At 33.8% G+C, this 23,935-nt stretch overlaps 2 protein-coding genes across 2 annotated transcripts; one reads left to right on the forward strand and one right to left on the reverse strand.

Moving 5' to 3' along the window:
- Positions 1-2,881: 2,881 nt before the first annotated feature.
- On the forward strand, positions 2,882-9,582 carry LOC110630126 (zeaxanthin epoxidase, chloroplastic). Its single transcript, XM_021777452.2, has 16 exons — positions 2,882-3,649; positions 4,583-4,745; positions 4,942-5,016; positions 5,226-5,326; positions 5,468-5,583; positions 6,009-6,220; positions 6,565-6,656; positions 7,564-7,678; positions 7,799-7,902; positions 8,021-8,066; positions 8,185-8,249; positions 8,341-8,427; positions 8,547-8,601; positions 8,721-8,809; positions 8,894-8,981; positions 9,269-9,582. Exons 1-16 carry the CDS (start codon positions 3,141-3,143, stop codon positions 9,347-9,349), a joined length of 1,998 nt encoding a protein of 665 aa, XP_021633144.1. The 5' UTR covers positions 2,882-3,140; the 3' UTR covers positions 9,350-9,582.
- A 4,415-nt stretch (positions 9,583-13,997) lies between these two features.
- LOC110629442 lies at positions 13,998-15,681 on the reverse strand. The gene has a single exon (XM_021776414.2). The coding sequence runs from the start codon at positions 15,447-15,449 to the stop codon at positions 14,247-14,249; it is 1,203 nt and encodes a 400-aa protein (XP_021632106.1). The 5' UTR covers positions 15,450-15,681; the 3' UTR covers positions 13,998-14,246.
- Between the last annotated feature and the right edge of the window lie 8,254 nt (positions 15,682-23,935).

Raw genomic sequence — 23,935 nt, forward strand, 5'->3', positions numbered from 1 at the left:
CTAATTAATCATTGAGTTTTTGTTTAGCTTGACAACCACAAAATTTTCTACCCAAATTTTAATCGAGTTCTTATACCCTGCAAATATAGACAACCCAGCCCGAGAATCAAAGTAATAAAACTTATAGGTAGACCTAATAAGATGGAAAAAAGTACAAAACAACTCAATAGAAAGGGCAAAACCCCAACACAAATAGACGAACTTTAAATAACACATGAACAAAATAGAGTTAGGGGATAACATTCGAGGAGTCACCCTAAAATAACGGAAAACCTTGATAAAGAAAAGGATAAAAGGGAAGGTCAGCTTGAAGTCGCACTGTTTGATGAAAAAAACCAAGTTAAGCCCCTTGTTGAGTGTCTATCAGACCCACCGGTGGTGGGTAGGGAAGAACAATTCATTCATTAAGAAAATGTGTCCTAATTCTAAAGATGGTGGTGTTAAAATAGTAGCGAAAAAAGTAGTGGGAGAAGGAGGAAGGAGTAACAGAGGACACCAGACCTACTACATCGGAAATTCTAATAGAAGTCATGAGAGGAGTAAGACGTACCTCGAATTGGAAAAGTAGGGATTACAGAAAAGAGAAAAGAACAAGATAGTAGAAGTAATGCAATATGCAGAGCAACGAGTGAAAGCAAGAGCATAAGTTTGAAATGGGTAAAGGCGAAGAAGAGATGTTTTGACAGAACTCTCCTTAGCCACACGGTAACAATTGAGATCTTGAAATTTACCCCCTCATTAATCATGAAATTATTAATGAGCGGCTCAAGGAGCATTTGACGACAACCAAGCTCTGAATGCCCCCGCCATGGTTGAGCCCGCGCTAAGAAGGTTGGGCTTTAGTGCTATTAAGGCCCAATACATGAACTTACTCCATGTACCAACCTTGGGATTATCTTAATGAGGCAGGCTGGGTGTGAACCTGCACGTAGAGAACCTGACCTCGAATATCCGTTAGCCCCATGGAATAATAGATCCCGTGATGCTTGGGATTATATTCAAATGGTGCCGGATAGAATTAAATGGCTGTCTGACAATAGGAAATGACGCACTATATCCGTACATATAGCTAGCGTGATTATAACAGGAGAATACGAGTTCAGGATAATGATTTTATGTCACTAGATGACAAAAAAGAAAAACAATAAAGGGAAACAAATGGTAAAAACAAGCCGAACTTATCAAAATACACTTTGAGACTATCCCTTTCTAAATTTCAAATATCAGTATAAAATCTTGTAAAAAAATTATTATTAGTAGTGTCTTCAGCTTTGTTGCGGATTGTATATTTAGTACGTTAAACTTGCAGCATCTCCCGACAATGTTCTAATTATTATCTATATATGTCAACGAGTTTCAAAATTTGAATGTCTATCATTTCAAAGGAGTACTAAGAGTTAATTGCTAAGTGGAAAGCTATCCATATTTTTTAATTCCTACATTCTTTCATTTGAAATTGAGGTAAAAATTTATTTCTAAATACTTATTGGATTGGGATGGCCACTTAATGCATAGATCATAAGTGCTACCACCATTATCTTGCAGTTCTATTATTTTTTGTTATCTTATCTCCTATTTATTGGAATTCCCTTTTTATTCCCATTACAAAATTATACATTTTACATTTTTATTCTTCAATTTTTAAATGAATTAGTATTATATATCTCACCTATATATATATTTTTTAAATGAAATGAAAAAAAAAAAATTAAGCAAATTTTCATGACTCGCCCACAAGACTTGAATGAAGTAATACCGCGTAATGCATTCTTACTACATAAATAATTAATCACTGATCGGCAGATTTATTTAAAACTTTTAATAAATTTAATTTTTAAAAATTAATAAGTTTATCGATTGTTTGTTGAATGGATTATATTAAAGGTGAGCAGTGTTCAATTTAAATTGAAAAAATTAATCAAATCGAATTAATTTTAAAATTTAATTTATTTTTTATTTATTTTAATTTAATTTAATTTTTAATTTTAAAAATTTTAATTATTTCAGTTCGATTTAATTTTAATAAAAAAATAAAAAATCAAAGCGAATCAATAATAGTATATTATTTTTAATAATATTGAGAGTTTAAATAATATTAAAATTAAAATATTTTAATTAAATTTTAAAATATTAAAATTTAAAGATAAAACATAAAAAATATATTAAAAATTCAAACCGACCAAATCGAATAGAATCAAATCAAATTAAATTGATTCTAATCGATTTAATTTTTAATTAAAATTAATTTAAATTTTATAAAAATCAAAATTTTAATTTTTAATTTATTTAATTTAATTTAATTTTAAAGCAATCGATCGCATATTTATCCTAAATCATATTCGCTTTCTTAAAATATCTTTAATTAAATAGGTAGCGAGAAAACATTTAAACATTTTATTGAAAGTAAAGAAAATAAATACTATTTAATTTTACTTTAGCAAAAATAATTATTTAATTTTTTTTATTTTCATAAAATATTAAATAATAACTGTTTTTTACTATTAATTATTTAATTCTTTTAAATGATTATAAAAATTAAATAATTATTATTTTGATTAAAATTTAACTAATTATATTATAATTATAAATATTAATTAGAAATTGAAAATTTTTTACTTAAATAATTGAAAATATCATATAAATAACTTTTTTAAAAAAGATATAAAATTATTTAATATATTTTTAAAATTAAGCAATTAAATAGTTAATTCTACTAATAAATTTCCACAAAACAAAAAATCCCATGATTTGAAGTCCCAGTGCTTCCACCGAGCACGCAAAAGAGTAGTGAATGGCCTTTTTTCAATTTTTTAAATTTTTATATTTTGTCCGTTAAATATTATTTTATTTTTTTGAAGCGAGAAACGACCACATAAACCTTAACGCGTGTCAAAGATATTTCCTGAGGAGCTGCCACATGGCTCAGGGATTTCCATGATTGGTGTTCCTCATAGGTTGCTTGATGTTCATGGATTGGTTTTATATCCATTTAGTCTAACCCATGAATTAAATTCAGCAATTCTTCTGCTGCTAGTCAATTTCTCTGTTTTTTCTCTTCTTTTCCTGCTCTCTGTCCACAGCAACCAGTTCATTAGCATTTTCATCTGAAATCCAACTCAAATTTATCTTTTTTGACAGTAATGGCATCTTCTGCTTTGTTTTGCAACTCAATTAACCCTTCATCTTCCGTTTTTCCAAGAACCCATTTCCCTTTTCCGGTCTTTAACAGCTCCTCAGTGGAATTGTCGTCTTTTGCTCACTGTAATTTCTTCCTCAAAAGCAGGAAGAGTGACCAAAACAAGAAATTAGCGCAAGTGAGAGCTGCAGTTACCGAGTTACCTACTGTGACCGAATCAAATGGGAAACCATCAGATAAAAGGAAATTGCGGGTTCTTGTTGCTGGGGGTGGGATTGGCGGGCTGGTTTTTGCGTTGGCAGCTAAAAGGAAGGGATTTGAGGTGTTGGTTTTTGAGAAGGATATGAGTGCAATAAGAGGAGAAGGGCAATACAGGGGTCCAATTCAGGTACAGAGCAATGCTTTAGCTGCTTTGGAGGCTATTGATTTAGAGGTTGCTGAAGAGGTTATGAAAGCTGGGTGTATCACTGGTGATAGGATTAATGGGCTTGTTGATGGGGTTTCTGGTTCTTGGTAAGTTGTTCTCAAATTTATCAATTCTGTCCCTTTTTTGTTATTAATTCTGAAATATCTTTGTATTTAATTTTTGAATATGTGGCCGTTTGAAGTTGATGATTGTCTTAATGAATAAGAGACATGTTATTATGTTCAAATTTTTTGAGGTATGGTAGATGGTGATGGTGTGTATGTCAACAGAAGTTGCCAAAACTTTTTGATCTTTAGTTGTGCAAGTATTTTGTTAGTTTAATTTGCAGCTGGTGGCATGGATGTGGTGTGTTCCTTTACTTGGGCTGCTTCAGAATACAAGCAATTGTATGATCTAGCTTTTAATTTTGTATGGTATAATTTGTATCTGTTGAGTGGCATGTGATGCCTGTGAGGCTATGAGGTAATTACCAAGTTGTTAAGCTCTAATATGGTTTGTGGCAAAGGCTAATCAATTTGTAGGACGAAAAGAGAGTATGCAATTTTGGAGTGTTGCATCAGAGAGTTTTTGATAAACAAGTATCAGAGATTGGTAACGATTTCCTAATTTGGAATTTTGTTATATAATATTGTCTATTGGTCTTCTAGGTGGTCACTTATGTATATAATATGGAAGATCAAAATCATTGCCGTTTTCATTTACAAAATTTGGTACTAAAATGTAGCAGAAAGATTTTAAGCCTAGCTAATTACCAAATAGCAAAAGCAATAATAAATGAAATTCAAACTATTAATATATCAATTGCCAATTGCCTAGCCAACTGAAATTACTTTTATTTTGATACTAATAATTAATTAGTTATGCTAGAGAGGTTGATCATTACTTAGACATCAAGAACAATGGTCTAATATAACTTTCAAAAATACAGATATTTCAGAAAATCATTGTTTTTGCTAGTCTTTCCTGTACAAAAAGGTTAGTATCCAATCACATCAAATGATAAGTTAGTTGGTTATCAGGTACGTCAAGTTTGACACCTTCACCCCTGCAGCAGAACGAGGGCTTCCAGTCACAAGAGTTATTAGCCGGATGACTTTGCAACAAATCCTAGCTCGGGCTGTTGGAGAAGATGTGATTCTCAATGAAAGTAATGTTGTTAGTTTCGAAGATCATGGAAATAAGGTAATATAATCAGTTGATTGGTTGAAAATTGTCCTTTTCTAAAATCACCTTTCCTCAGAGGATGTATGATTTACGAAGTTTCTTGCTGTTATTTTATCCCTGACTAAAATTCTCTGCTTCATGGTTTTTTCTGCTGATATTGTTTTTTCAACTTCTATAATGACTTCAACTGTACTTTTGCAAATTGCAAGTTTAGGTCACCGTGATGCTTGAGAATGGAAAGCATTATGAAGGTGATCTCCTAGTTGGTGCTGATGGAATACGGTCCAAGGTATAAATCAATTTCTTTTGGCATATATATACATATATATATACATACATACATACATATATATATATATATATATACACATATTATCTGTTGAATGATATCAGTAAATGCTTCTGAACTTTTTCTTGCTGGTGCATGGTCTATCATGTCTCAAATATGGATCATAGCGTGGTCTTGAAGATTCTCATAATGTTTTGACTTGCGCATAGGTAAGGAAGAATTTGTTTGGGCCTAAGGAAGCCACATATTCAGGCTACACTTGTTATACTGGCATTGCAGATTTTGTGCCTGTTGATATTGAGTCTGTGGGGTATGCTCCACCAACTCTTTCCATCTTCGCTAATTGATTTTATAGACAGGCTTCCTTGTCCAAAGTTGATGTGTGTTTTTTTTCTCTATTAATTGGATTGAATTTTGCATAGACGCTGACTCAAAAACTTTTCTTCTGAAGGTATCGAGTATTTTTGGGCCATAAACAATACTTTGTTTCTTCAGATGTGGGTGGTGGGAAGATGCAGTGGTATGCATTTCACAATGAACCATCTGGTGGCATGGATAGACCCAATGGTAATACTCTTCAGATGCTTTAGATTCATTATATTCTCCCGGATGGACATTCTGTGACTCTTTAAATTTATGTTAAATATAGTTTCGTGATCTTGGAATTAGATCGATTCGATCATTTTGTTGATGTAATTATCTACCGAGAAATGTTAAGTTAAAAGGGGGTGGTCATGGCAGTGAAGATATACTTGGGATGATAAACAACCAATGTTGTAAACAAAGTTCACTTAGGTGTAGATGTTGTGAGATATATATATATATATATATATATATATATAGAGAGAGAGAGAGAGAGGGAGAGGGAGAGGGAGAGGGAGTATCGGAGTTTAAATTCTTTGGAGTTGCACTTAGTCTTGATATTCCTGAAAACAAAATTTTATTATACCTTTTTCCACAATTGCCAACTTTTCTTTTTCATTCTTTTGCAGGTAAAAAGGAAAGGCTGCTACAAATATTTAAGGGTTGGTGTGACGATGTAATAGATTTGATACTTACCACAGAAGAAGATGCAATTCTTCGACGTGACATATATGATAGAGAACCCATATTCACATGGGGAAGAGGTCGTGTGACCTTGCTTGGAGATTCAGTCCATGCCATGCAGCCAAATATGGGTCAAGGGGGTTGCATGGCCATTGAGGTATTACTTTGCTTTCTTTTCTCTTTTATCTTCTTTGATGTTATCACTTTTAAAGCATTTGGGATTTCGAATGATGCTATGTTATGATTTTTATTCTACATATAACAGCTAGGATCATAACTTGTAAGTGACTTCTGCTTACTCCAATTCCAATATACCCTTTACACTTCCTGAATTTTTTAGAATTGGTTTGTTTTAAATTTCTTTACTGTACATCCTCATACATTCAAACTATTACATAAATAAATGTACCTTAATAGAAGACGCTCAAAATGGCATAGCCGCATACCTACAAAATTATATTGTGTTGAAATTTCAATGAACTATGTATTTCTTTGTGACAGGATGGTTATCAACTTGCATTGGAGCTTGATAAGGCATGGGAACAAAGCATTGTATCAGGAACACCCGTTGATGTTGTTTCATCCCTAAGGAGGTAAAGTAATTATTGTATACCAAGTAAACTAACGGAAAATTCGTTTTTGAGGTTGTAATCATGAGCTGGCATAAGAGAGGGAAAAGCTCGAAAAATAAATAATCTACTGTTATCAGTTGAGAGGCATCTCACAAATTTGAGATAATGGCGTTTTGTTGTGCTAAGCTGAATGGCTGGACCCTAAACGATCACCAAAAGAGTGAGTTACTTAAAGAATACATGGGTATTGTTCTGTTTGCCTGTGCAGGGAACCTAAGTGAGCATTACCGGTAGGTAGACCTGTTCACAGGCACAGGGAACCACAAGGCTTGGTGGGGTTTTTCCCCGACATGTCTGGGTTAAGGCTGGAGATTTTAATTTTATATAGTGCCTAGGCACACTTTCAGAAGTCTCAACCCGGGATTTCTTTCCAACACCTCTGCTAATGAGTATTCCCTAATCATGAAAGGTTTACCCATCCTTAAAATTTGAGCACTTATAGGGAATTGGTGATTCAGCCTTAGGATCTGGCTGTTTCATGCTGAGAAACTATCTTGGATAGTATTTTCTGAAATTCATCTCCTTGATTCTTGTATGTAAAGCATCTATGAACAAGGTATTGATATGTCATGGGTATGCTATGGGAATTAACATCACTTTTGGAAGGAACTAGTTTATCCTGTTGTTCTTTGAGTTTCTTCCTTTATTGCTTATGGCAATTGACTCTCTTTTTTTGCGGCACCCACTGATTAGAACAAACCCAGGACATACAATACAGAAATTTGCTACTTGCTGAACTTGCTTATCCAAGCTTTATTAGAATTTTACTCTGAATTCTAGCCAATGTGGAGTTTATAGATTTGGCTATTTTTGTTTTTCCTACTTTTATTCTCAATTGTTGATTAATGCTTCCAAATTTTCTTGCCAGCTATGAGAGTGCTAGAAGAATTCGAGTTGCCGTCATCCATGGAATGGCAAGAATGGCTGCAATGATGGCTTCAACTTATAAGGCCTATTTGGGTGTTGGCCTTGGTCCACTGTCGGTAGGCATCTCTTGTTGACTTCAGATGCTAAAACTAAATAGTGGGATAGAAATAAAGAAACAGTTGAATTTTTTTCCATGGAAAATTATGATAGCTTGACTTTTTGACATGGCTTTTCAGTTTTTGACAAAGCTTCGGATACCACATCCAGGAAGAGTTGGTGGGAGATTTTTTATTGACTTAGCAATGCCTTTAATGCTCAGTTGGGTCTTAGGTGGTAATAGGTTAGATGTCAAGAACCCTATTTCCTTGTGCTTAGCAGCTTTTATGTGTGAGTTATTACTCTTACCTTCTTCCGACATTTATTTTAGTTAAATGAGAAAACTTGATTTTATTTTGCAGCTCAAAACTTGAAGGGAGGTCCCAATGTTGCAGACTCTCAGACAAAGTATGTTGCTCCTGTGATGCAGTCTCCATTTTTCTATTTTGCTGATTGCATTTTACATTGAAAACTACAAGATTCTAATGTGCTCTGCAATCTTAATATATGGCTGAAAATTCTTTAGGCCAGCGACCAACTACGGACATGGTTTGAAAATGATGACGCCTTGGAGCGTGCTCTTGATGGAGAGTATGTATCGTGCTCTTCATAGTTCATATATATACTTCACCCACCTGCCTTTTGTCTCTATGTTTCAATATCTATCTCATTTGTTTGATAGGTGGTTTCTTTTACCGTGTGGACATGAGATCGTTGCTTCAGAACCTATCTGTTTAAGTAGGGACGAGAATACACCCTGTATGGTTGGGTATGTTTTAATATTTCAAGTTTATTCTTGATGAGTCATATTTACAATGTGGATAAGTTCATTATCTTTCTGATCTCATCTATGATGAAACTTATTTAAGCGTGTGATGGTAATTGCAGGAATGTATCACATGAAGATTTTCCTGGAAGAACTATAGTGTTACCCTCATCACAGGTAATTTTGGCCAACTGATTTATTACATATTCAACTCGATTAACTTGGATAAACCTTATAATTACGGCATGGAAGGTCATGAAGTTTAGTTATGATGTATGTATCTTATTATTTTTCAGGTCTCCAATATGCATGCTCGTATTAGCTATAAAAATGGTGCATTTTACCTAATTGATTTGGGGAGCAAACATGGCACCTTTATCACACAGTAAGTTATGGGCAAATGCAGATTTCTCCATACAAATATTGTTATGGAACTGTTCTCAAAGACACTACTCTCATTACATTGCAGCAAGGGAGAGAGACGGTGTAGGGTGCCACCAAACTTTCCGACTCGATTTCACCCGTCAGATGTAATTGAGTTTGGTTCAGATGAGAAGGTGAGAATAAAATCCTTGCACTGGATAATTCATGAATTTTTATTGTTTTACCAAGCAGTAGATGGCTTTTCTTTTGGAGTTGGATTTTTGCACTAGTATACATCTGAATTTCATCCACATTATCCAACTAAGTAATCTCATGAAACCGATCCTAGCCAATACCGCTCCTACCTTGAATGATATCTTCTTTCCTTTGTTACATTGTCATCAAAGCAGTTGTTATTATTATCATCATTTTAAATGAGTTTGAGCATTAAACATAAACTATTTTGAGCATCCATGTACAGGCAAAATTTCGAGTTAAGGTGATGAGATCCTCTCCGAAGATTAAAGAGAAGGGAGAAAGTGAACTGCTTAGATCGGTGTGATCTGAAGTTCATCTTTTTCCAAGTCGCCAAGGAAGTTGTACAGCATTTATTAGGTGCACTGGAGCAATGTAAATCTGCTGCATTTTGTTGAAGCAAAGCTTTACCCGAGTACAGAGCATTACACCATACTTGCAAAATTAGTACAATTGTTTGTGAAACCTGGAAACATGTATTGTAACTTTCACTCATTCACAAATCATCAATAGTCTTGTTAAAGGAAGGAACTTTCTTCATTTCTTCTCTTAATCTTTCTAATTTTGTCGCACTTGGGACGCCCAACAAATCTATATCTGACCAATTAGTTTTAGCTTAATGGTGCTATTATAGTCGTCTTCACTGGTAAAAGGTCTCGAATTCGAGGGCTCAATCAGAACCGTCGAGTATGGGAAAAGACTGAATTCACACTTGGTGAGCACATAAATTGTTTAACGACCTGCACATGAAGTATAATATATTACAGCTATGGAATTCCTGAAGCAGGAACAGATAGAGGATTCAGAAATAAGCAAGATTTTGTCCAAAACTGAAACATCCCAAAGTAGCCCATTTCAGAAAAAGCCATGAGTCTTGACGTAGCCCATAAACGATCAGCGTAGTAGCAATTATTGAGCTTCTGTCAAATGTTGGTGCCTTTAGGGAGGAGGGGTTAGAGAGGGGACCAAGGTCCTGGGCCACACATGGTAGCTCCTTTGACAAATTTAACACTTCCCCACCAATAATGTTACGACTTCCGAGCAAATAATCTCAAAGTCACCCCTCCTCTTCAGTTCAAGGTAAAGTCACAATCCCAAATTATTATTTTTGAGAGCACCCAACTTGAGATCTCAATCACATTACCCTTATCTACCACATTTTGGTACACACAACACCAAGTGCTACCATTAATTGTCTCCCTTTGGCGTGCCACCACCAACACTTCTTTGCCATTTGGGCGACCCTGCTAAGGATATGATAGGCCCCTACCACCACCTCCTCCACCACTGGAGACAAATTTCCAATCAATCTTTCACCCATCGTATAATGTATTAATAGGGTGCTGGGTGGCGCAGTATTTGGTTCAAATAAAATTAATGAATTAAATTAAATTGATTTGAAATTTTAATTTAATTTTATAATTTTTTTAGTTCAGTTTGATTTTAATTTTTAAAAAATTTATTTATTTTAATTTGATTATTTTTTTATAAAAAAATAGTAAAATTAAATCAGTTCATTAAAAATATTATATTTTCATTGATAATATATAAAAATTATATTCTAACCGAACATGGAATACTCTAATTTAAATTAATATTTTTCTAATTCAACTCGATTTAATTTTTATAAATATTTAAATTTTAATTTTCAAATCATTCCATTTAGTTCAAAACTAAATTCACCAAATGTTCATCGTTATCTCCTGGTGTGATTATAAACATGATTAAATGAAGATTTTAGGTTGATTTAAATTTAAATCTCATGGTTACAATGTGGGCCCCTTTGTTTGTCTTTGGATTCGGAGACATGACTGTTAGTGAAGGGGAGAGAGCCCATACCCATATTAAAAGTTGAAGAGGGAAGGAAAATCCAGGTTAACGCGGTGGACTGCACGTAGATATACGGCAGAGGTAAAAGGGCTAAGAAGGGATGGAGTGGGCACGTGATGAATGTGAAGTCACGGTGGAAATTGCATGTGACAAGTGACTATCACGTTCAGGTGGTGGCGGTGCGGTGGCAGTGACCGTTTGTAGCATTAATTGCCTGAGCTTGGGATTCTGCATGCTTCTTTACTACTGCTGGTTTCTTTTTTATCATTCAACATGGAATTCCCCATTTTTGGGGGAAAGACGAATCCGTCAGAAAGTTGGCATCCTATAGACTCATTCTAATCATGCATGCTAATTGGGTACTTGGTGATTTTCTATGACCTATTTATAATTTCGCCTTTAAATTTTATATAAAAAGTTTTACAAATATATAATTATTTAAACTTAATTTAATTTTTTAAAATTAAATAGTTATACTTTATAAAATTTATGATTTATTAAATATTAATAACTAACCAGATTAAAGCGTCAAATCTAAACGTAAAATTTAAAACTTGTATGATTACAGAAAAATGAGACTCTAACTTTGTGCCTGTTGAAGAATGAGCCTACGACTCATAGACAGTGATTTAATTAAAGACATCTATTGAAGTCGTAATGAAATAATTTTTTATAAAATAATTGTTACTATTCATGGAACTGAAAAAAGTTTTTTTCATGTTTTTGATTTGTTCTGTAGAAATTTAATCACTTTAACATTTATCGAAGTCCTCCCGGGTGATCTATAAGGTGTATAATTTATCATCTTATTAAATAACTTTTATCTAGTCGATATTTAAATCTGACTCTAATTAACCTTTTCTGATTCAATTTAGTATTCCCTATTTGTCTAATACTTATTAAACAATTTTTAAATATTAAACAAAACTTTTCATTTAATTAAAGATCAAATTATATGTTTGCGTGATCTTTTATTTATAAGATTTGGTAAGTGGATGGATCATAGATGAGCATGTACCCACCTGGGTTTCCCATCTAAAGGGAATTTTCAACAACAACCCTTTTATTCTCATGATTTCTTCTTTTAATGTATAATATTTGGAAAAAAAATAAAAATAAAATGCCATTAGGTACAAATTCGGTTGAGATTTGATTTATGGATATGTTTAGAGTAATATATTGAATATCAATGCTATCAGTTTCTTTGTACATCATTCAATACAACTTCTTTGTTAAGTAAAACATGTGGAATTCATATTAAATAAATAATTTTAATTAATATTTTTTATAAATTAAATGATTTTAAGAATTTTTAGGAGGGTAAAATTATCACTAAATGATACTTTTTATCTATCAATTTTATTTTAGAAACTATTTTATACAAAATTATTCATTATTTTGAGAAGATTAAGAGGTATTGATTATATTGTCGTAATAACTATTTCTATAATTATCCCTATTACTTAATTATCATAATATAAAAATTTTAATTAATTAATTTTTTAATTTTAAAAAATATATTAAAATGTTGCTGTGGTTTAGAAAAATCTATTAAAACTCCCATGTTGTTAACTTGAACCACTGTTATCCTTACCTTAACACTAAAAAATAAGAAACTTTTTTATCCAAAAATTACTTTTTACACTAAAATAATAGAGTATTTTAAACATTTCATATTTTTTTCAACAGTAAAAATGAATAGAAAATTTTTTAATAGATTTTTTAAATTATATAAATATTTTAATGTATTTTAAAAAATTAATAAATTAACTCGTTAATTTTTTCATGATATAATAATAAAATAATCATTTTTCATGTATTAATAATTTTTCATCGGATGCCAATGGTCAAAGGATTTGGAATTACCACAGTTAGGGTAAAAAGGTAGGATAAAATGCCATGGATTTACACAATTCACAAGCAAAGAAAAAGGAAGACAAACATCAAAACGACCCAACTTAACATGAAAGCTAAAATTAATATGGACATTTCCAAAGCTAAATGAAATGATTAACATCTAATCTAATTCGCTCTAAATTTTGATGACTCAAAACCCAATTTTTCTAATTTCCCATCTTTAAATAAATAAATAAATAATAAAAGTAAAGAATATAAAAAATCTTGCCTCTTATCGTACACCCATGTTCACTTTCCTCCACATGTGGACCTCCACAAAGATGCCTCCCCAAGTGCTACAAAATAAGCATTGACAAGCCAAAATCAATAACCCCAAGTGGTACTTTGTTTCCTACAACCTTCTCCCCATATCTAAATTGAAAATATTTATTTAGATTTGAAAAATATAAATATATAAATTTCATGTAATTTTATAAAAAAAATTTATACATTTGTTTTTTAAATCAATAATAAATCGAGTTTAATAAGAATCGCCATTCTAAATCCAAAGCCTCTGCCTTTGCCTTCCTTAACTATCCCATCTTGTACTGCAACCTCCATTGGGACCCTGGCCTACCCCTCTCTTTTCATTGCATTACCTTCCAATTTTGGCCATCAAATTTGTTTGAAATTACACCAATCCCTAGCAGTCCCTTACTTTGTTTGGATGCATGTGGGTTCCCTTACAAATCCACTTTCCCACTCACAACCACAAAAATAAAACAAACACCTCGTTGTTCTGTCTCTTAAAAGCTAAACGCTGGGAAGGTTTCCTCTGTCAGTTCTTCCTCTGGAGACCCAATCTCTTTTTTTCCCACATTCCAATGTTTACTAATAAATCATAATAATAATATCAATAATTCTCTCTTTTGAACTAAAAATAAAAAAAGAAAAACCAGCACGTTACCCCTCTTAACTCAACTATTTTCTCAAAAGAAGAGAATTTACTCTTATGATACTATCAACATCTCCAGATTTTCTATTTTTCCCTTTTAAACAGTAATAGTTTCCTTGTTCCAAACGACACCGTAGGGATAAGCCTCGTCTCGAAATGATAATAATGCTGTCCGAGTACACAAACATGGGACCCATCAACGGCTCTTTTTATTAAAAAAGTGATACACACGTGCGCTGATGCTTAATTTAAAATGCTGAGCCAGTTAAGCTCCGATCATAACGAAATCCACTTGAATAATATGAGCTGTAACCACTTAATTTTCCACAATAAATTGGCTAATAAGCATAATTATAACTTAATTAATAAGCACCATTAAATTATTTATACATATGAACAATCATGTAATTTTAACCCTTCCCCTTTTTTTTTTTTCCAAGTATTTTTATACTATTGCTTTCGTAGTACAACTCGTTTCCCCATATGTTTTCAATTTTCACTATTCAAAAAAAAAGAAAAGAAAAACAACCCCCGAGGCCTTGATGTGAAAAAAATAAAAATAAAAAGAATCTCGATGCGGCCTTTATGACCGGGAAACTGACTCAGCCATTTTCCCAATTTTCTCAACCAGCTGAGGGGACAATTTCTTAGCCGGTTTCCTTTCCTTCTCTGGTCGAAAATCAAATCCTAACGCGTCCGATACTTCTTCGGAGCTCCACCCAGCTTTTCTGAGCGAATCGGAGAACCGATCCGCTTTCAAAAGCAGAGCATCCAGGACCGCTTGATTGTCCAACAAAACCATCTCCCCCTCGAAGAAACCGGATGCTGACACGTGGACGATCTCGGCTATGTCAGTTTCGCCCCAACCGCCATCTCTCAAAACCGACCCTATTTGCTCTATGTACTCATCTACCCATTTTGGCATCTCCGATCTTGGCATATCGAAAAACCTCTCTGGTGAAGATGACTCTGACGATGAATACGCCGAGTTTCGCCTCCGGCGATCAACTGCAGCGTCGCTCCAGAATTCCACCCATCTCGGGGTTCTCGCTCCGTTGGTTAGACCCGTATCCAAGCTTCTACGTGAATAATTTGTTGAAGACCCGGCCGATTTCTCGCTAACGGATCTTTGCTTCTTTAGAAGTATAGGGTCCGACTCTAAGCTCCGGAAGAGGGACTCACGGTCGAAAAAATCAGATAGATCCAAACCGCAGCAGAAGATCCGATTCTCATCGACGAAAAAGATGGGATTACCGGCCAAAGAAGGGTGACAGGGAATGTAACAATGGTTGAAAATGGGAATCAAAAGCGGAGCTCTCTTCAGCGCATTTCTCGCCACCCTCAATGCCTTTTCCGGCTCAGATGGTCTCGGACCCCAAGACTTGGACCACAGAGTGTTGCGTGCAATTTGAAATGAGATAGCAGCGATAGGAAGATCAAGCGACGCACGTAGATGGAGGCGAGCACCGGATGATCGCCAGTCTGGGAAGCCAGGGCCAACAGGCAAACCCGCAGAAAGTACAGCGCGAAGATCAGGAGGAAAAGCAAAGCCAAACTCCGCTTCAGCCCTCGCGAACTCAGCGTCAGAAAGACCCGGCTGGACTTGGATACCAGAGTCACGCAAATGGGTTATGACTTTGTCAGCCAGAGAAGAGAAAGAGACTAGACCGTTACGTGTAGGAAGAGAAGAAGCGGCTGAAGGAGCAGCAGCTCGAGCAGAAAGACGGCGAAGGCCGGCTATATGGGCCGGATTAAGACCGGCCATCCTCCGGTCGACGTCAACCATTGTGTAAGCGAAAAAATCTGCAGAGTTCCAATAAAATGAGTCTACTTATAGTCTCTGGAGTGGGAAAAAGAAACTGAAAGTAAATAGGTCGAGGGTTCTTTGCGTAGGCTTTGATTGGTAAAAAGGAAAGAGGCAGAAGATAGAAGAAGTGAAGTGAAAACAGAGAAAAGCGAAAGAAGGGTGTTTGCGGAGTTGTTTTTGAGGGAAAGAGAAAGGGAGGCTACGATGTAAAGAAAGAATTGGTATTTATAGCTGTGAAAGACTGGATCCCACTTGTTAGATTTTGGGAAGTGGGTGAGTTGCGCTCGCATGCAAATTCCCTTGTTAACCTTAACTATCACATTGTTTAATTTAAATAAATTACTTTCTATAAATTAATTTTTCAAAAAATAAATTAAATTAAAAAAAATAGCTCACCCTTTCTCTATTAAAAAAATAACTTTAATTTTTCAAAAAATAAAAAAAATCAATAAAATAAACATAATTTTAATAAAGTAATTAAGGCGAATAATTAAGGGAAACAACGGCTCCTTAAAGGGAAAAAAGTGTGGTAATTGGGTGGTGATTATGTTGGGAGAAGCAGTACATTACTTTAACGGGAATTTAGCATCGGATTTCTCCAAAAAAAAAGACTAATTAATTTAATTTTTTTATATAATTAAAAGTATATTAAACAGTCTTTAGCTTTGGAATGTGCTGTGTTTGCTTGAGGTATGAACAATCTGTGGCCCATAAGAAATCATAGGCTTTGTGGACAGATGAGATAAAAGGAAGCACACAATCATAATGCCACCTAGTTGTACGCTAACGTTAACGGCTTTCTTTTTTCTCTCTTTATTTTTTCTTAATTTTAATTTAATATATTTTTTTTATGTAGCAGTAAAAAAAAAAGTTATTAAATCATTAGATATCTGCACAAGAAGATTAGCAAAGATATCTGCGCCTTTCCAAGTGCCACTTCTGTTTTCGGTGCCCACTGTGCTTTCATAATAATTAATTAATTGAAAAAGTATATTAATCACAATCACTTTTTTTAGGAGGCCAAAAGAAAAAGGAAATGAAAATGTCTGTCTAACTTAAATAAATTAGTATTTTATATTAAAGTTATAACTTAAATTGGAAATTGGAGCATGTGACATGAGCAAAATTGATAAAAAAAAAAAATTCATTTATTAAAGTGTAATGTAAACTTAATTGACTCACGAGCTGCCTGAGCAAAAATCAGCCTGAATTAATCTTTTTATCTTTTTTCCAAGTAGTGGATGCGGTTGAGAAGTTACAACTACAACATCTTTTGATTAAATGCAAAACTGAATAATTTATATTTTTATTTTTTTTATAAAAAATTAAATTTGTGAAAATTAAAATTGTCGCATATGGGTGGCATATTTTCACCAAGTCCAAGTGAGAAAATTATTGGTCTTAAAGAAATTACAGAGAGAAAGGACGAAATTAACCTTTAGTGGTTGGATTATGAAATGATGAAGCATCAGCATGCATGTAGAGGATGTGTATGGATGGATGAAGACAGGAATAGGAACTAGGAAGCAAGGGTTGTGTTTGGAGACGAAGCTAACGGCCTGCAGTTCTTCATACAAATTTTTAATTACTTTAATAATCTTTAAATTAATAAATTAATTAATATCTCATTCATTTCAAAAAGAAAAAAAAATCAATATAAGTATCAGTTTTGTTGCTTCTTCTGTCTCATCTCATTAATTTCAATCACCATCTTTCCATTTGTTTTAACTATTTATCTAACCAACTAACAATTAGAATATTCATTAATTTAATATACTTAATTAATAATATACATATAAATATATTCTTCTTAAAAATTTATATTAATGTAATATTCTTATGAAATAATTAAATTATATTTAAAATAGTAATATTAAAAATATTATGGTAAATTTAAATTTTATATTATATAAAAATACCTCAATAAAATTTAATCAAATCAAATATATCAAAAAATATTTGATCCGTTAAAGTTGTTGATGATCTGAAATTCAGAAAATATGATTTTTCAAGGTTTTTGTGGATATAGAAAACTTAAACTTAGAGGAGAATGCTTTCTCCTTTTTATCCTATTTTCTTTTTCCTCACGCGAGAGGGCCTTACCGCTATAGGATCATCAACCCCTTGGTGCAGATCCGTACCTACGGACAATCTTAATTTCCTTCGGCATGCGAGTGGACGAGGCTGTGAAATGACTGGACCCGCAGTCATTTTGATCGGGTTTGAGGGAAAGGTCTGAAACCTAGGAATGAGCTGGCTTTGAGGTTGAAATGGGCCGGACCGGCTTGATTGAGTGACTTAAATAGAAATCCGGTCGGGAGAACGAACGGGTTGGGCCTGGCTTATTCGGGGGCTTAAGAGCCTTCTGATTATGGGCCGCTACTACCAGCCCGATCTCAAAGTGGGATGGAGAAACCCAGCGCTCATCAGTTGTTATTCATAAAATGAGTTTTTACCTAAACATATCAAAGGTGGCTTTTGGTAGAGATTGTCACTTAGAAATGAATGCACAACTCATTGAAAATTTTGAGCGATCAAATCTCAACTTAAGGAAATCGATTGATATATAAGTATACCAATAAGAAAAATCTCAGTCCGCTTTGCTTGGCCATCTATTCAATTTGATTAAACCTTTACCAACCATACACTATTTTTTTTAATTGTGTTTATTTTATGATTAGTAGAAAACTATTCATTTGAAATTCATGGCTATTTCTTTCAAGTGAGCCTAATTGAGAGTATTATTACTAACTAGAATTTAAATAAAAATAGAAAAATAATAAAGTATTTTTTTAATTAATTAACTAACTAATACCTCAAGGAAGAAAATCAGAGAATCATGTGAGTTGCCCTTGATTTTCGTAGCCTTGGATAAAAAATGATATTTAAGGTTTAGCGTAGACTTAATCATTTGGTCGGTTAAGATTGGGATTGGTCAACTGTTTCATATCTGTTTTCATTGTCTTCCTCACTTGTAAACTCAAACGCATTTAAATCAGATAACAATTAAAAGAATAAATTATATTTTAATATTTTAATATTTAAATATTTAATTTTGAAAACACAAGGACTGATATGTAAAAACTTAAGGACAAAAATATAAATTACCCTAATTAAAATCATATTCATCAATGCATGTGATTATAGCTTTACTGCCCACTAATTAACCCTGTTAAGCAAATATTTCCTTTACAAAATCTTATGTTATATCTAACTCTTCCTTCATCTATTTGCTCATAGTGTAGAAATTTTCAAATTACTTTTAGAAAATATTTTCTTTTTAAAATTTTTTAATTAATGTGAAAATTAAGTCATTAAAATGATTTTTTTTAAAAAAATAAATTATTTTCTTAATTTTAAAAATCTTATTAACACCCTATGTATATAACTTATTAAGATCTTTTTATTTTTTATATTAATTTTGTTCTTTATTAAAAAATATTTCTGTACAAAATATTTTCTACAAATGTCTTATATAAACTGATGATCTGAAATTTAGAAAATAGGGTTTTATAATAGATTCTGTAAAACTGAAAAAAGTTTAGATCTACAGGAGAATATTTCTTCTTTTATACATTTTTTTTTGTCCGCTAGTGACGTGTAATAGAATGTATGTCATTGGGCCATCTGTCCCTGTCACGTTGATATGGACGTACGAGGAGATCAGATCGTTGCCCCATGCATAGCGACCTCTGATTCTCCCTGAACACGCATGCGGATAGTCCCACAAGGCGAATGGCCGAATTCCTTCCTGGTTTCGAACTGGGCCGAAAGATAAGGTTAAGACTAGGCTCAGAGAGATCTGTTCAGTGAGCCGGAAGAGCTGGGCCGGCCTGATTGAAGAATCTGACTGGAGTCCGGTCTTTGAGCTGAATGGGTTGGACCTGACTCTTGGAAGAGACTTAGAAGCCTTCAGATTATAGGCTGTCCTAATAGGTCTAACTTTAGACCGGAACGAAAAAACTCAGCGGTCATCATAAACATATTTTCTATATAATAATTAATTTTTTTCTAAATAAATGAAGACTTAATATATCATAATATTAAATAAGTATTTTCTATATAATAATTAACTCTTAATTTAATTATTATATAATAAGGTATTATGTATATGTATATATATAAAGCTAAAAGGTTAAAACTATACAACGATCATTAAATATATTATTTTTAATTTTTAATTTAAATTTTTTTTATCAAACTATTATTTAAAAATTATTACTGTTAGAAAATAAAGGCGTGTAAGATTAGTGGGATTTTGCATGGATCAAATTAACAAAGAGATGATTTATAAGTCACATTTGATTAGATTTGTAGGGCGTGCAAGGCCACCGGCCCCATCCCACTAAGCTGCAAAAGTCTAGGAAAGGTCACAAAATGGTCGTGTTGATTTGGAACCAATGGGGCACTTGTCCTTCCATATTAATGGCCATTTGTCTTCTACTTGAGGCCCATCTCCATGTTGGAAAATTCACTTATCATGGAGGTCCACGTGGAAATAGTGGGGCCATGGCATCTTCCCTTGTCTTCCTCTCAACCCTGCACTGTGTTTCCTTAAGTACTGATTAGTCAAGCCATTCATGAAGATATTTGTTTATGATGTGTATGTTTCATAATTAATTCTGCTGCTTAAAGAAAAGCATACGCACACATCTGTCATTAGCACATTGGTTGAGAAAATGACTATTAAACGAAAATTAAAATACTGATATTTTGTATTATTGAATTAACAATTGCTCTAGAAAGAACTCAAAAGTGTAAATCTTTAATTTCTTTTTTTCAAAAATGTAAAGAAAACCATTAAAAGGATTATTAACTTATTTTTAATATATACAAACTCGAAAATATAAATTTGAGAACTTGAGGAATCACACAATTTGATTTAAGATTAAACTATTTAAACTGAATTAATTAACTTAAAATTTTATCCAATAATTAAAAGAAAATTAATTTTTTTTGATTTCGATATAATAATAAGCTTTCTTAAAACCAACATTATTAAAATTTTGAAATTAATAGATTACTACATGTTACCCATTAATTATCGCACAAGCAATGTACATTAAAAGTAAGTGGTAGGCTAAGAAAATTTTGAAAAATGAGAGAAGTTGATAGTTAGAATGTGAAAATGATAGGACTTGAGACAATGAGGAAACATATGATCCCTAATACCATACCAAGAACTATAAGAATTTGAGAAAGATGGCCTAGTGATTATATCAAATGTATAAGAGTGTCTAGCAAATTGGACTCTCTACATTAAAGTCAAAATGGACCATGTATATATGTGCTATGCATTGTCTTGTATTTTAATAGTAGACATGTCAAGAGCCTAGAGTTTCGAGATATTAAAATATAATTTTCTTAACATCGTAAATTTTGAAAAGCAATATTAGAGAAAATAAATATAAAATAGTAGTATAAAAAAAGTTACGACATATCTTTATAATTTTTTTTATTTATTTAATAAGAGAGTGTCACCTTAAACATATTGATGTTTCATCCTACTACATTTCTATTTGTTCTTAAGGCTCTTTAAGGGGAGTGACTAGTTGGCCACCAGTGAGAGTTGTGCCCAGCTGGCCATCGTTGGCTTGAAGTGTTGTCAAGTTGTGCCTCTACTCCTTGTAGATCATTTCCTCTATCTACAAGTGATGTGAGGACTATTATAACGGTTGTATTGATTGGAATGTATAATTATGATTTTGCCTCTTGAATAAAATAAGTAGTTTATTCATGAGTTTTCATGACCAATTATTTTCTCTTGTGGCTGTTGTGAAGCTTGCGAATGTATATCGCCTGGAGCTAAATTGGAGTCTTAGGTAATCTTGACTATCGAGATTGTCTGAAATCACAGATTATCTGGTGATTCTTAAGGCTGGCTTGATTTGAAGGTATTCAAATCAAGTGTCGCATGATCCCAAATGGGTACAAAAATACGGGCTCGAGACATTTGGTATCAGAGCAAAGTTTCGATCAGTGAGCAATTTGAATAATAGAATGAGATCCTACTGGAGTGTCCACTACCCAAGAGAAATGGGTTGATGAGCTTTGTACTTGGGTCAGTGAATGTTCCACCTCGAATAGGCTAACATGAGAGAGGAAGTCAGTCCTTTTCATCATATGAAAAAAAAAAATGATGAGAAAAGCATGATATGGCGCTAAGGAGAAGGTGTGTGCATGTTGGCTGTGGTGGCCATGTTGACTAGAGGTGCTACATGCTCCATTGTGTGCACTAATTGGAGAAAGCGTAATGATCTAGTTATGCACACTCCATTTGATACGTCTTTGAAGAAGGGGTAATGACTAGATGCTGCACGCTCTTTTAGTAACCTTTGGAAAGAGAGTAATGACCTCACGATATAAAGATAAGGGTGAGGATGAGCCAAGAGAGCTTGAGACCATCTAAGAGTCCTAAGATCAACACCTTTAAGAATAGAGGCAGTGACCTCCTGTGATAGAATTGAGGCAGAGGCCTCCTGTGATAGAATTAAGGCAGAGGCCTCCTGTGTTAAAATTGAGGCAGAGGCCTCTTTGTTAAAATTGAGGTAGAGGTCTCCTGAGATGAAATTGAGACAGAGGCCTCTTGTGTTAAAAGTGAGGCAGTGGCTTCCTATGTTAAAATTGAGAAGGTGTGTGCATGTTGGCTGTGGTGGCCATGTTGACTAGAGGTGTTGCACGCTCCACTGTGTACACTAATTGGAGAAAGAGTAATGATCTAGTTCTGCACACTCCATTTGATATGTCTTTAAAGAAGGGGTAATGACCAAATGCCGCACGCTCCTTTAGTGACCTTTGGAGAGAGAGTAATGACCTCGCAATATAAAGATAAGGGTGAGGATAAGCCAAGAGAGCTTGAGGCCATCTAAGAGTCCTAAGATCAACACCTTCAAGAATGGAGGCAGTGGCCTCCTGTGATAAAACTGAGGCAGAGGCCTCCTGTGTTAAAATTGAGGCAGAGGCCTCCTTGTTAAAATTGAGGTAGAGGCCTCCTGAGATGAAATTGAGACAGAAGCCTCCTGTGTTAAAAGTGAGGTAGTGGCTTCCTATGTTAAAATTGAGGCAGAGGCCTCCTGAGAGGAAATTGAGGTAGAGACTTATTGAAAATAAATCGAGGTAGGGGCCTCCTGTGTATTTTGCAGGAGCTATGCAGTGAAATTAAGTGTGATAGAAGGGAGACTATGTTCATTACTCCAGAAGTGAACTGGAGGATCAAGTATCAGTGGCATGAATTATAAGCTAATTCCTAAGAGAAGGCCAATGAAGTGGGCCAAGCTGAAATGAATGGGAGCTATTAGTCAATTCCAATGTGGATGTCTATAAAGTAGGCAATGTTTGAACTTAGAGAAAAAAATAAAATAAAATATATTTTTTTAGGGTGCTTGTGAGGTGGTGGAGTTAAATGATTTCCTCTTCTTTATAAATTCATTTCTTGATGTCATAAAAAGAAAATATATTATTGTTTTATAGACAGGTTGAGAATAGCATTTGTGTGTTGAATCAACAATGTTAAAACTATGATGGTAAGTTGGAAGGGAAGATTCTATAGACAAAGATGTTCAACTCACTTCCATGAGATAGGGAAGAGAGAATAAAAAGTCAATTTTAGTCTGACGACGTGGTAGTTGACTCAAAAAAGTGTAGAGGAGTGCTGACAATAAATCTAAGATATATGATGGAGCTTAAAACCTTTTTAAAGAATGTTGAAACCTGGAGGAATATAGTGTGGAGCAAGGAATGACCAAGAGTTAGTGGGTTACACTAACAAGGAGATCAAGGGAAGTACAACTCTCGATATTGTACAGACAGTCGGCCCAAAACAAATGGGCTAAAGCGTTAAGTGGGGGAGTAGACAGAAGTGATAGACATTACCATAATAATATTGAGGTATTAAATGAAAGTTTTGGTAGAAAATAGTGAAATAATGCATGGAAGTCGAGTAACCCAATAGTTGTGCAGTCTAGCACAATGTGAAGTTATCTACATGAAAGGCCCCATCAGGTGTTGCAGGATGTTAAAAAAATGAAGGAGATAAATTCTGATGATGACAACACAAACTATTTCTAAGGTGACGGGTGGAGATGGAGCTCTAAAGTAATACACTTGAGTGCGAAACAAATTATGAGAGGAGACCCTCTCAAGTTAGTCTGATATGGTATGTGAAGTTTCGTAATATGTTATTTTCAAAACTAATTATTTTGTATGTCCTTGTGTTGTCGCAAATCAAGTTCCTCTTTTGTGATGAACTCAACAGATTTGCATTAACTAATCTTGAAATGTATAGTGTGTAGCTTTCTAGAAAGTGAAAACAGGGGGTAATATGTTTGATACTAGAATCAAGTTTAATTTCAGTTATGTGGTTGAGTAGAAAAGCAACCTAAGGAGCCAAACGATGGAGAAGAGGAGGATAGCAAGAGGAATACTAGTATGTACATTGAAGAGGGGACTTGAGATTGAGGCAGTGA

Source organism: Manihot esculenta, chromosome 13 (assembly GCF_001659605.2).
Source record: "Manihot esculenta cultivar AM560-2 chromosome 13, M.esculenta_v8, whole genome shotgun sequence".
Classification (NCBI taxonomy): domain Eukaryota; kingdom Viridiplantae; phylum Streptophyta; class Magnoliopsida; order Malpighiales; family Euphorbiaceae; genus Manihot; species Manihot esculenta.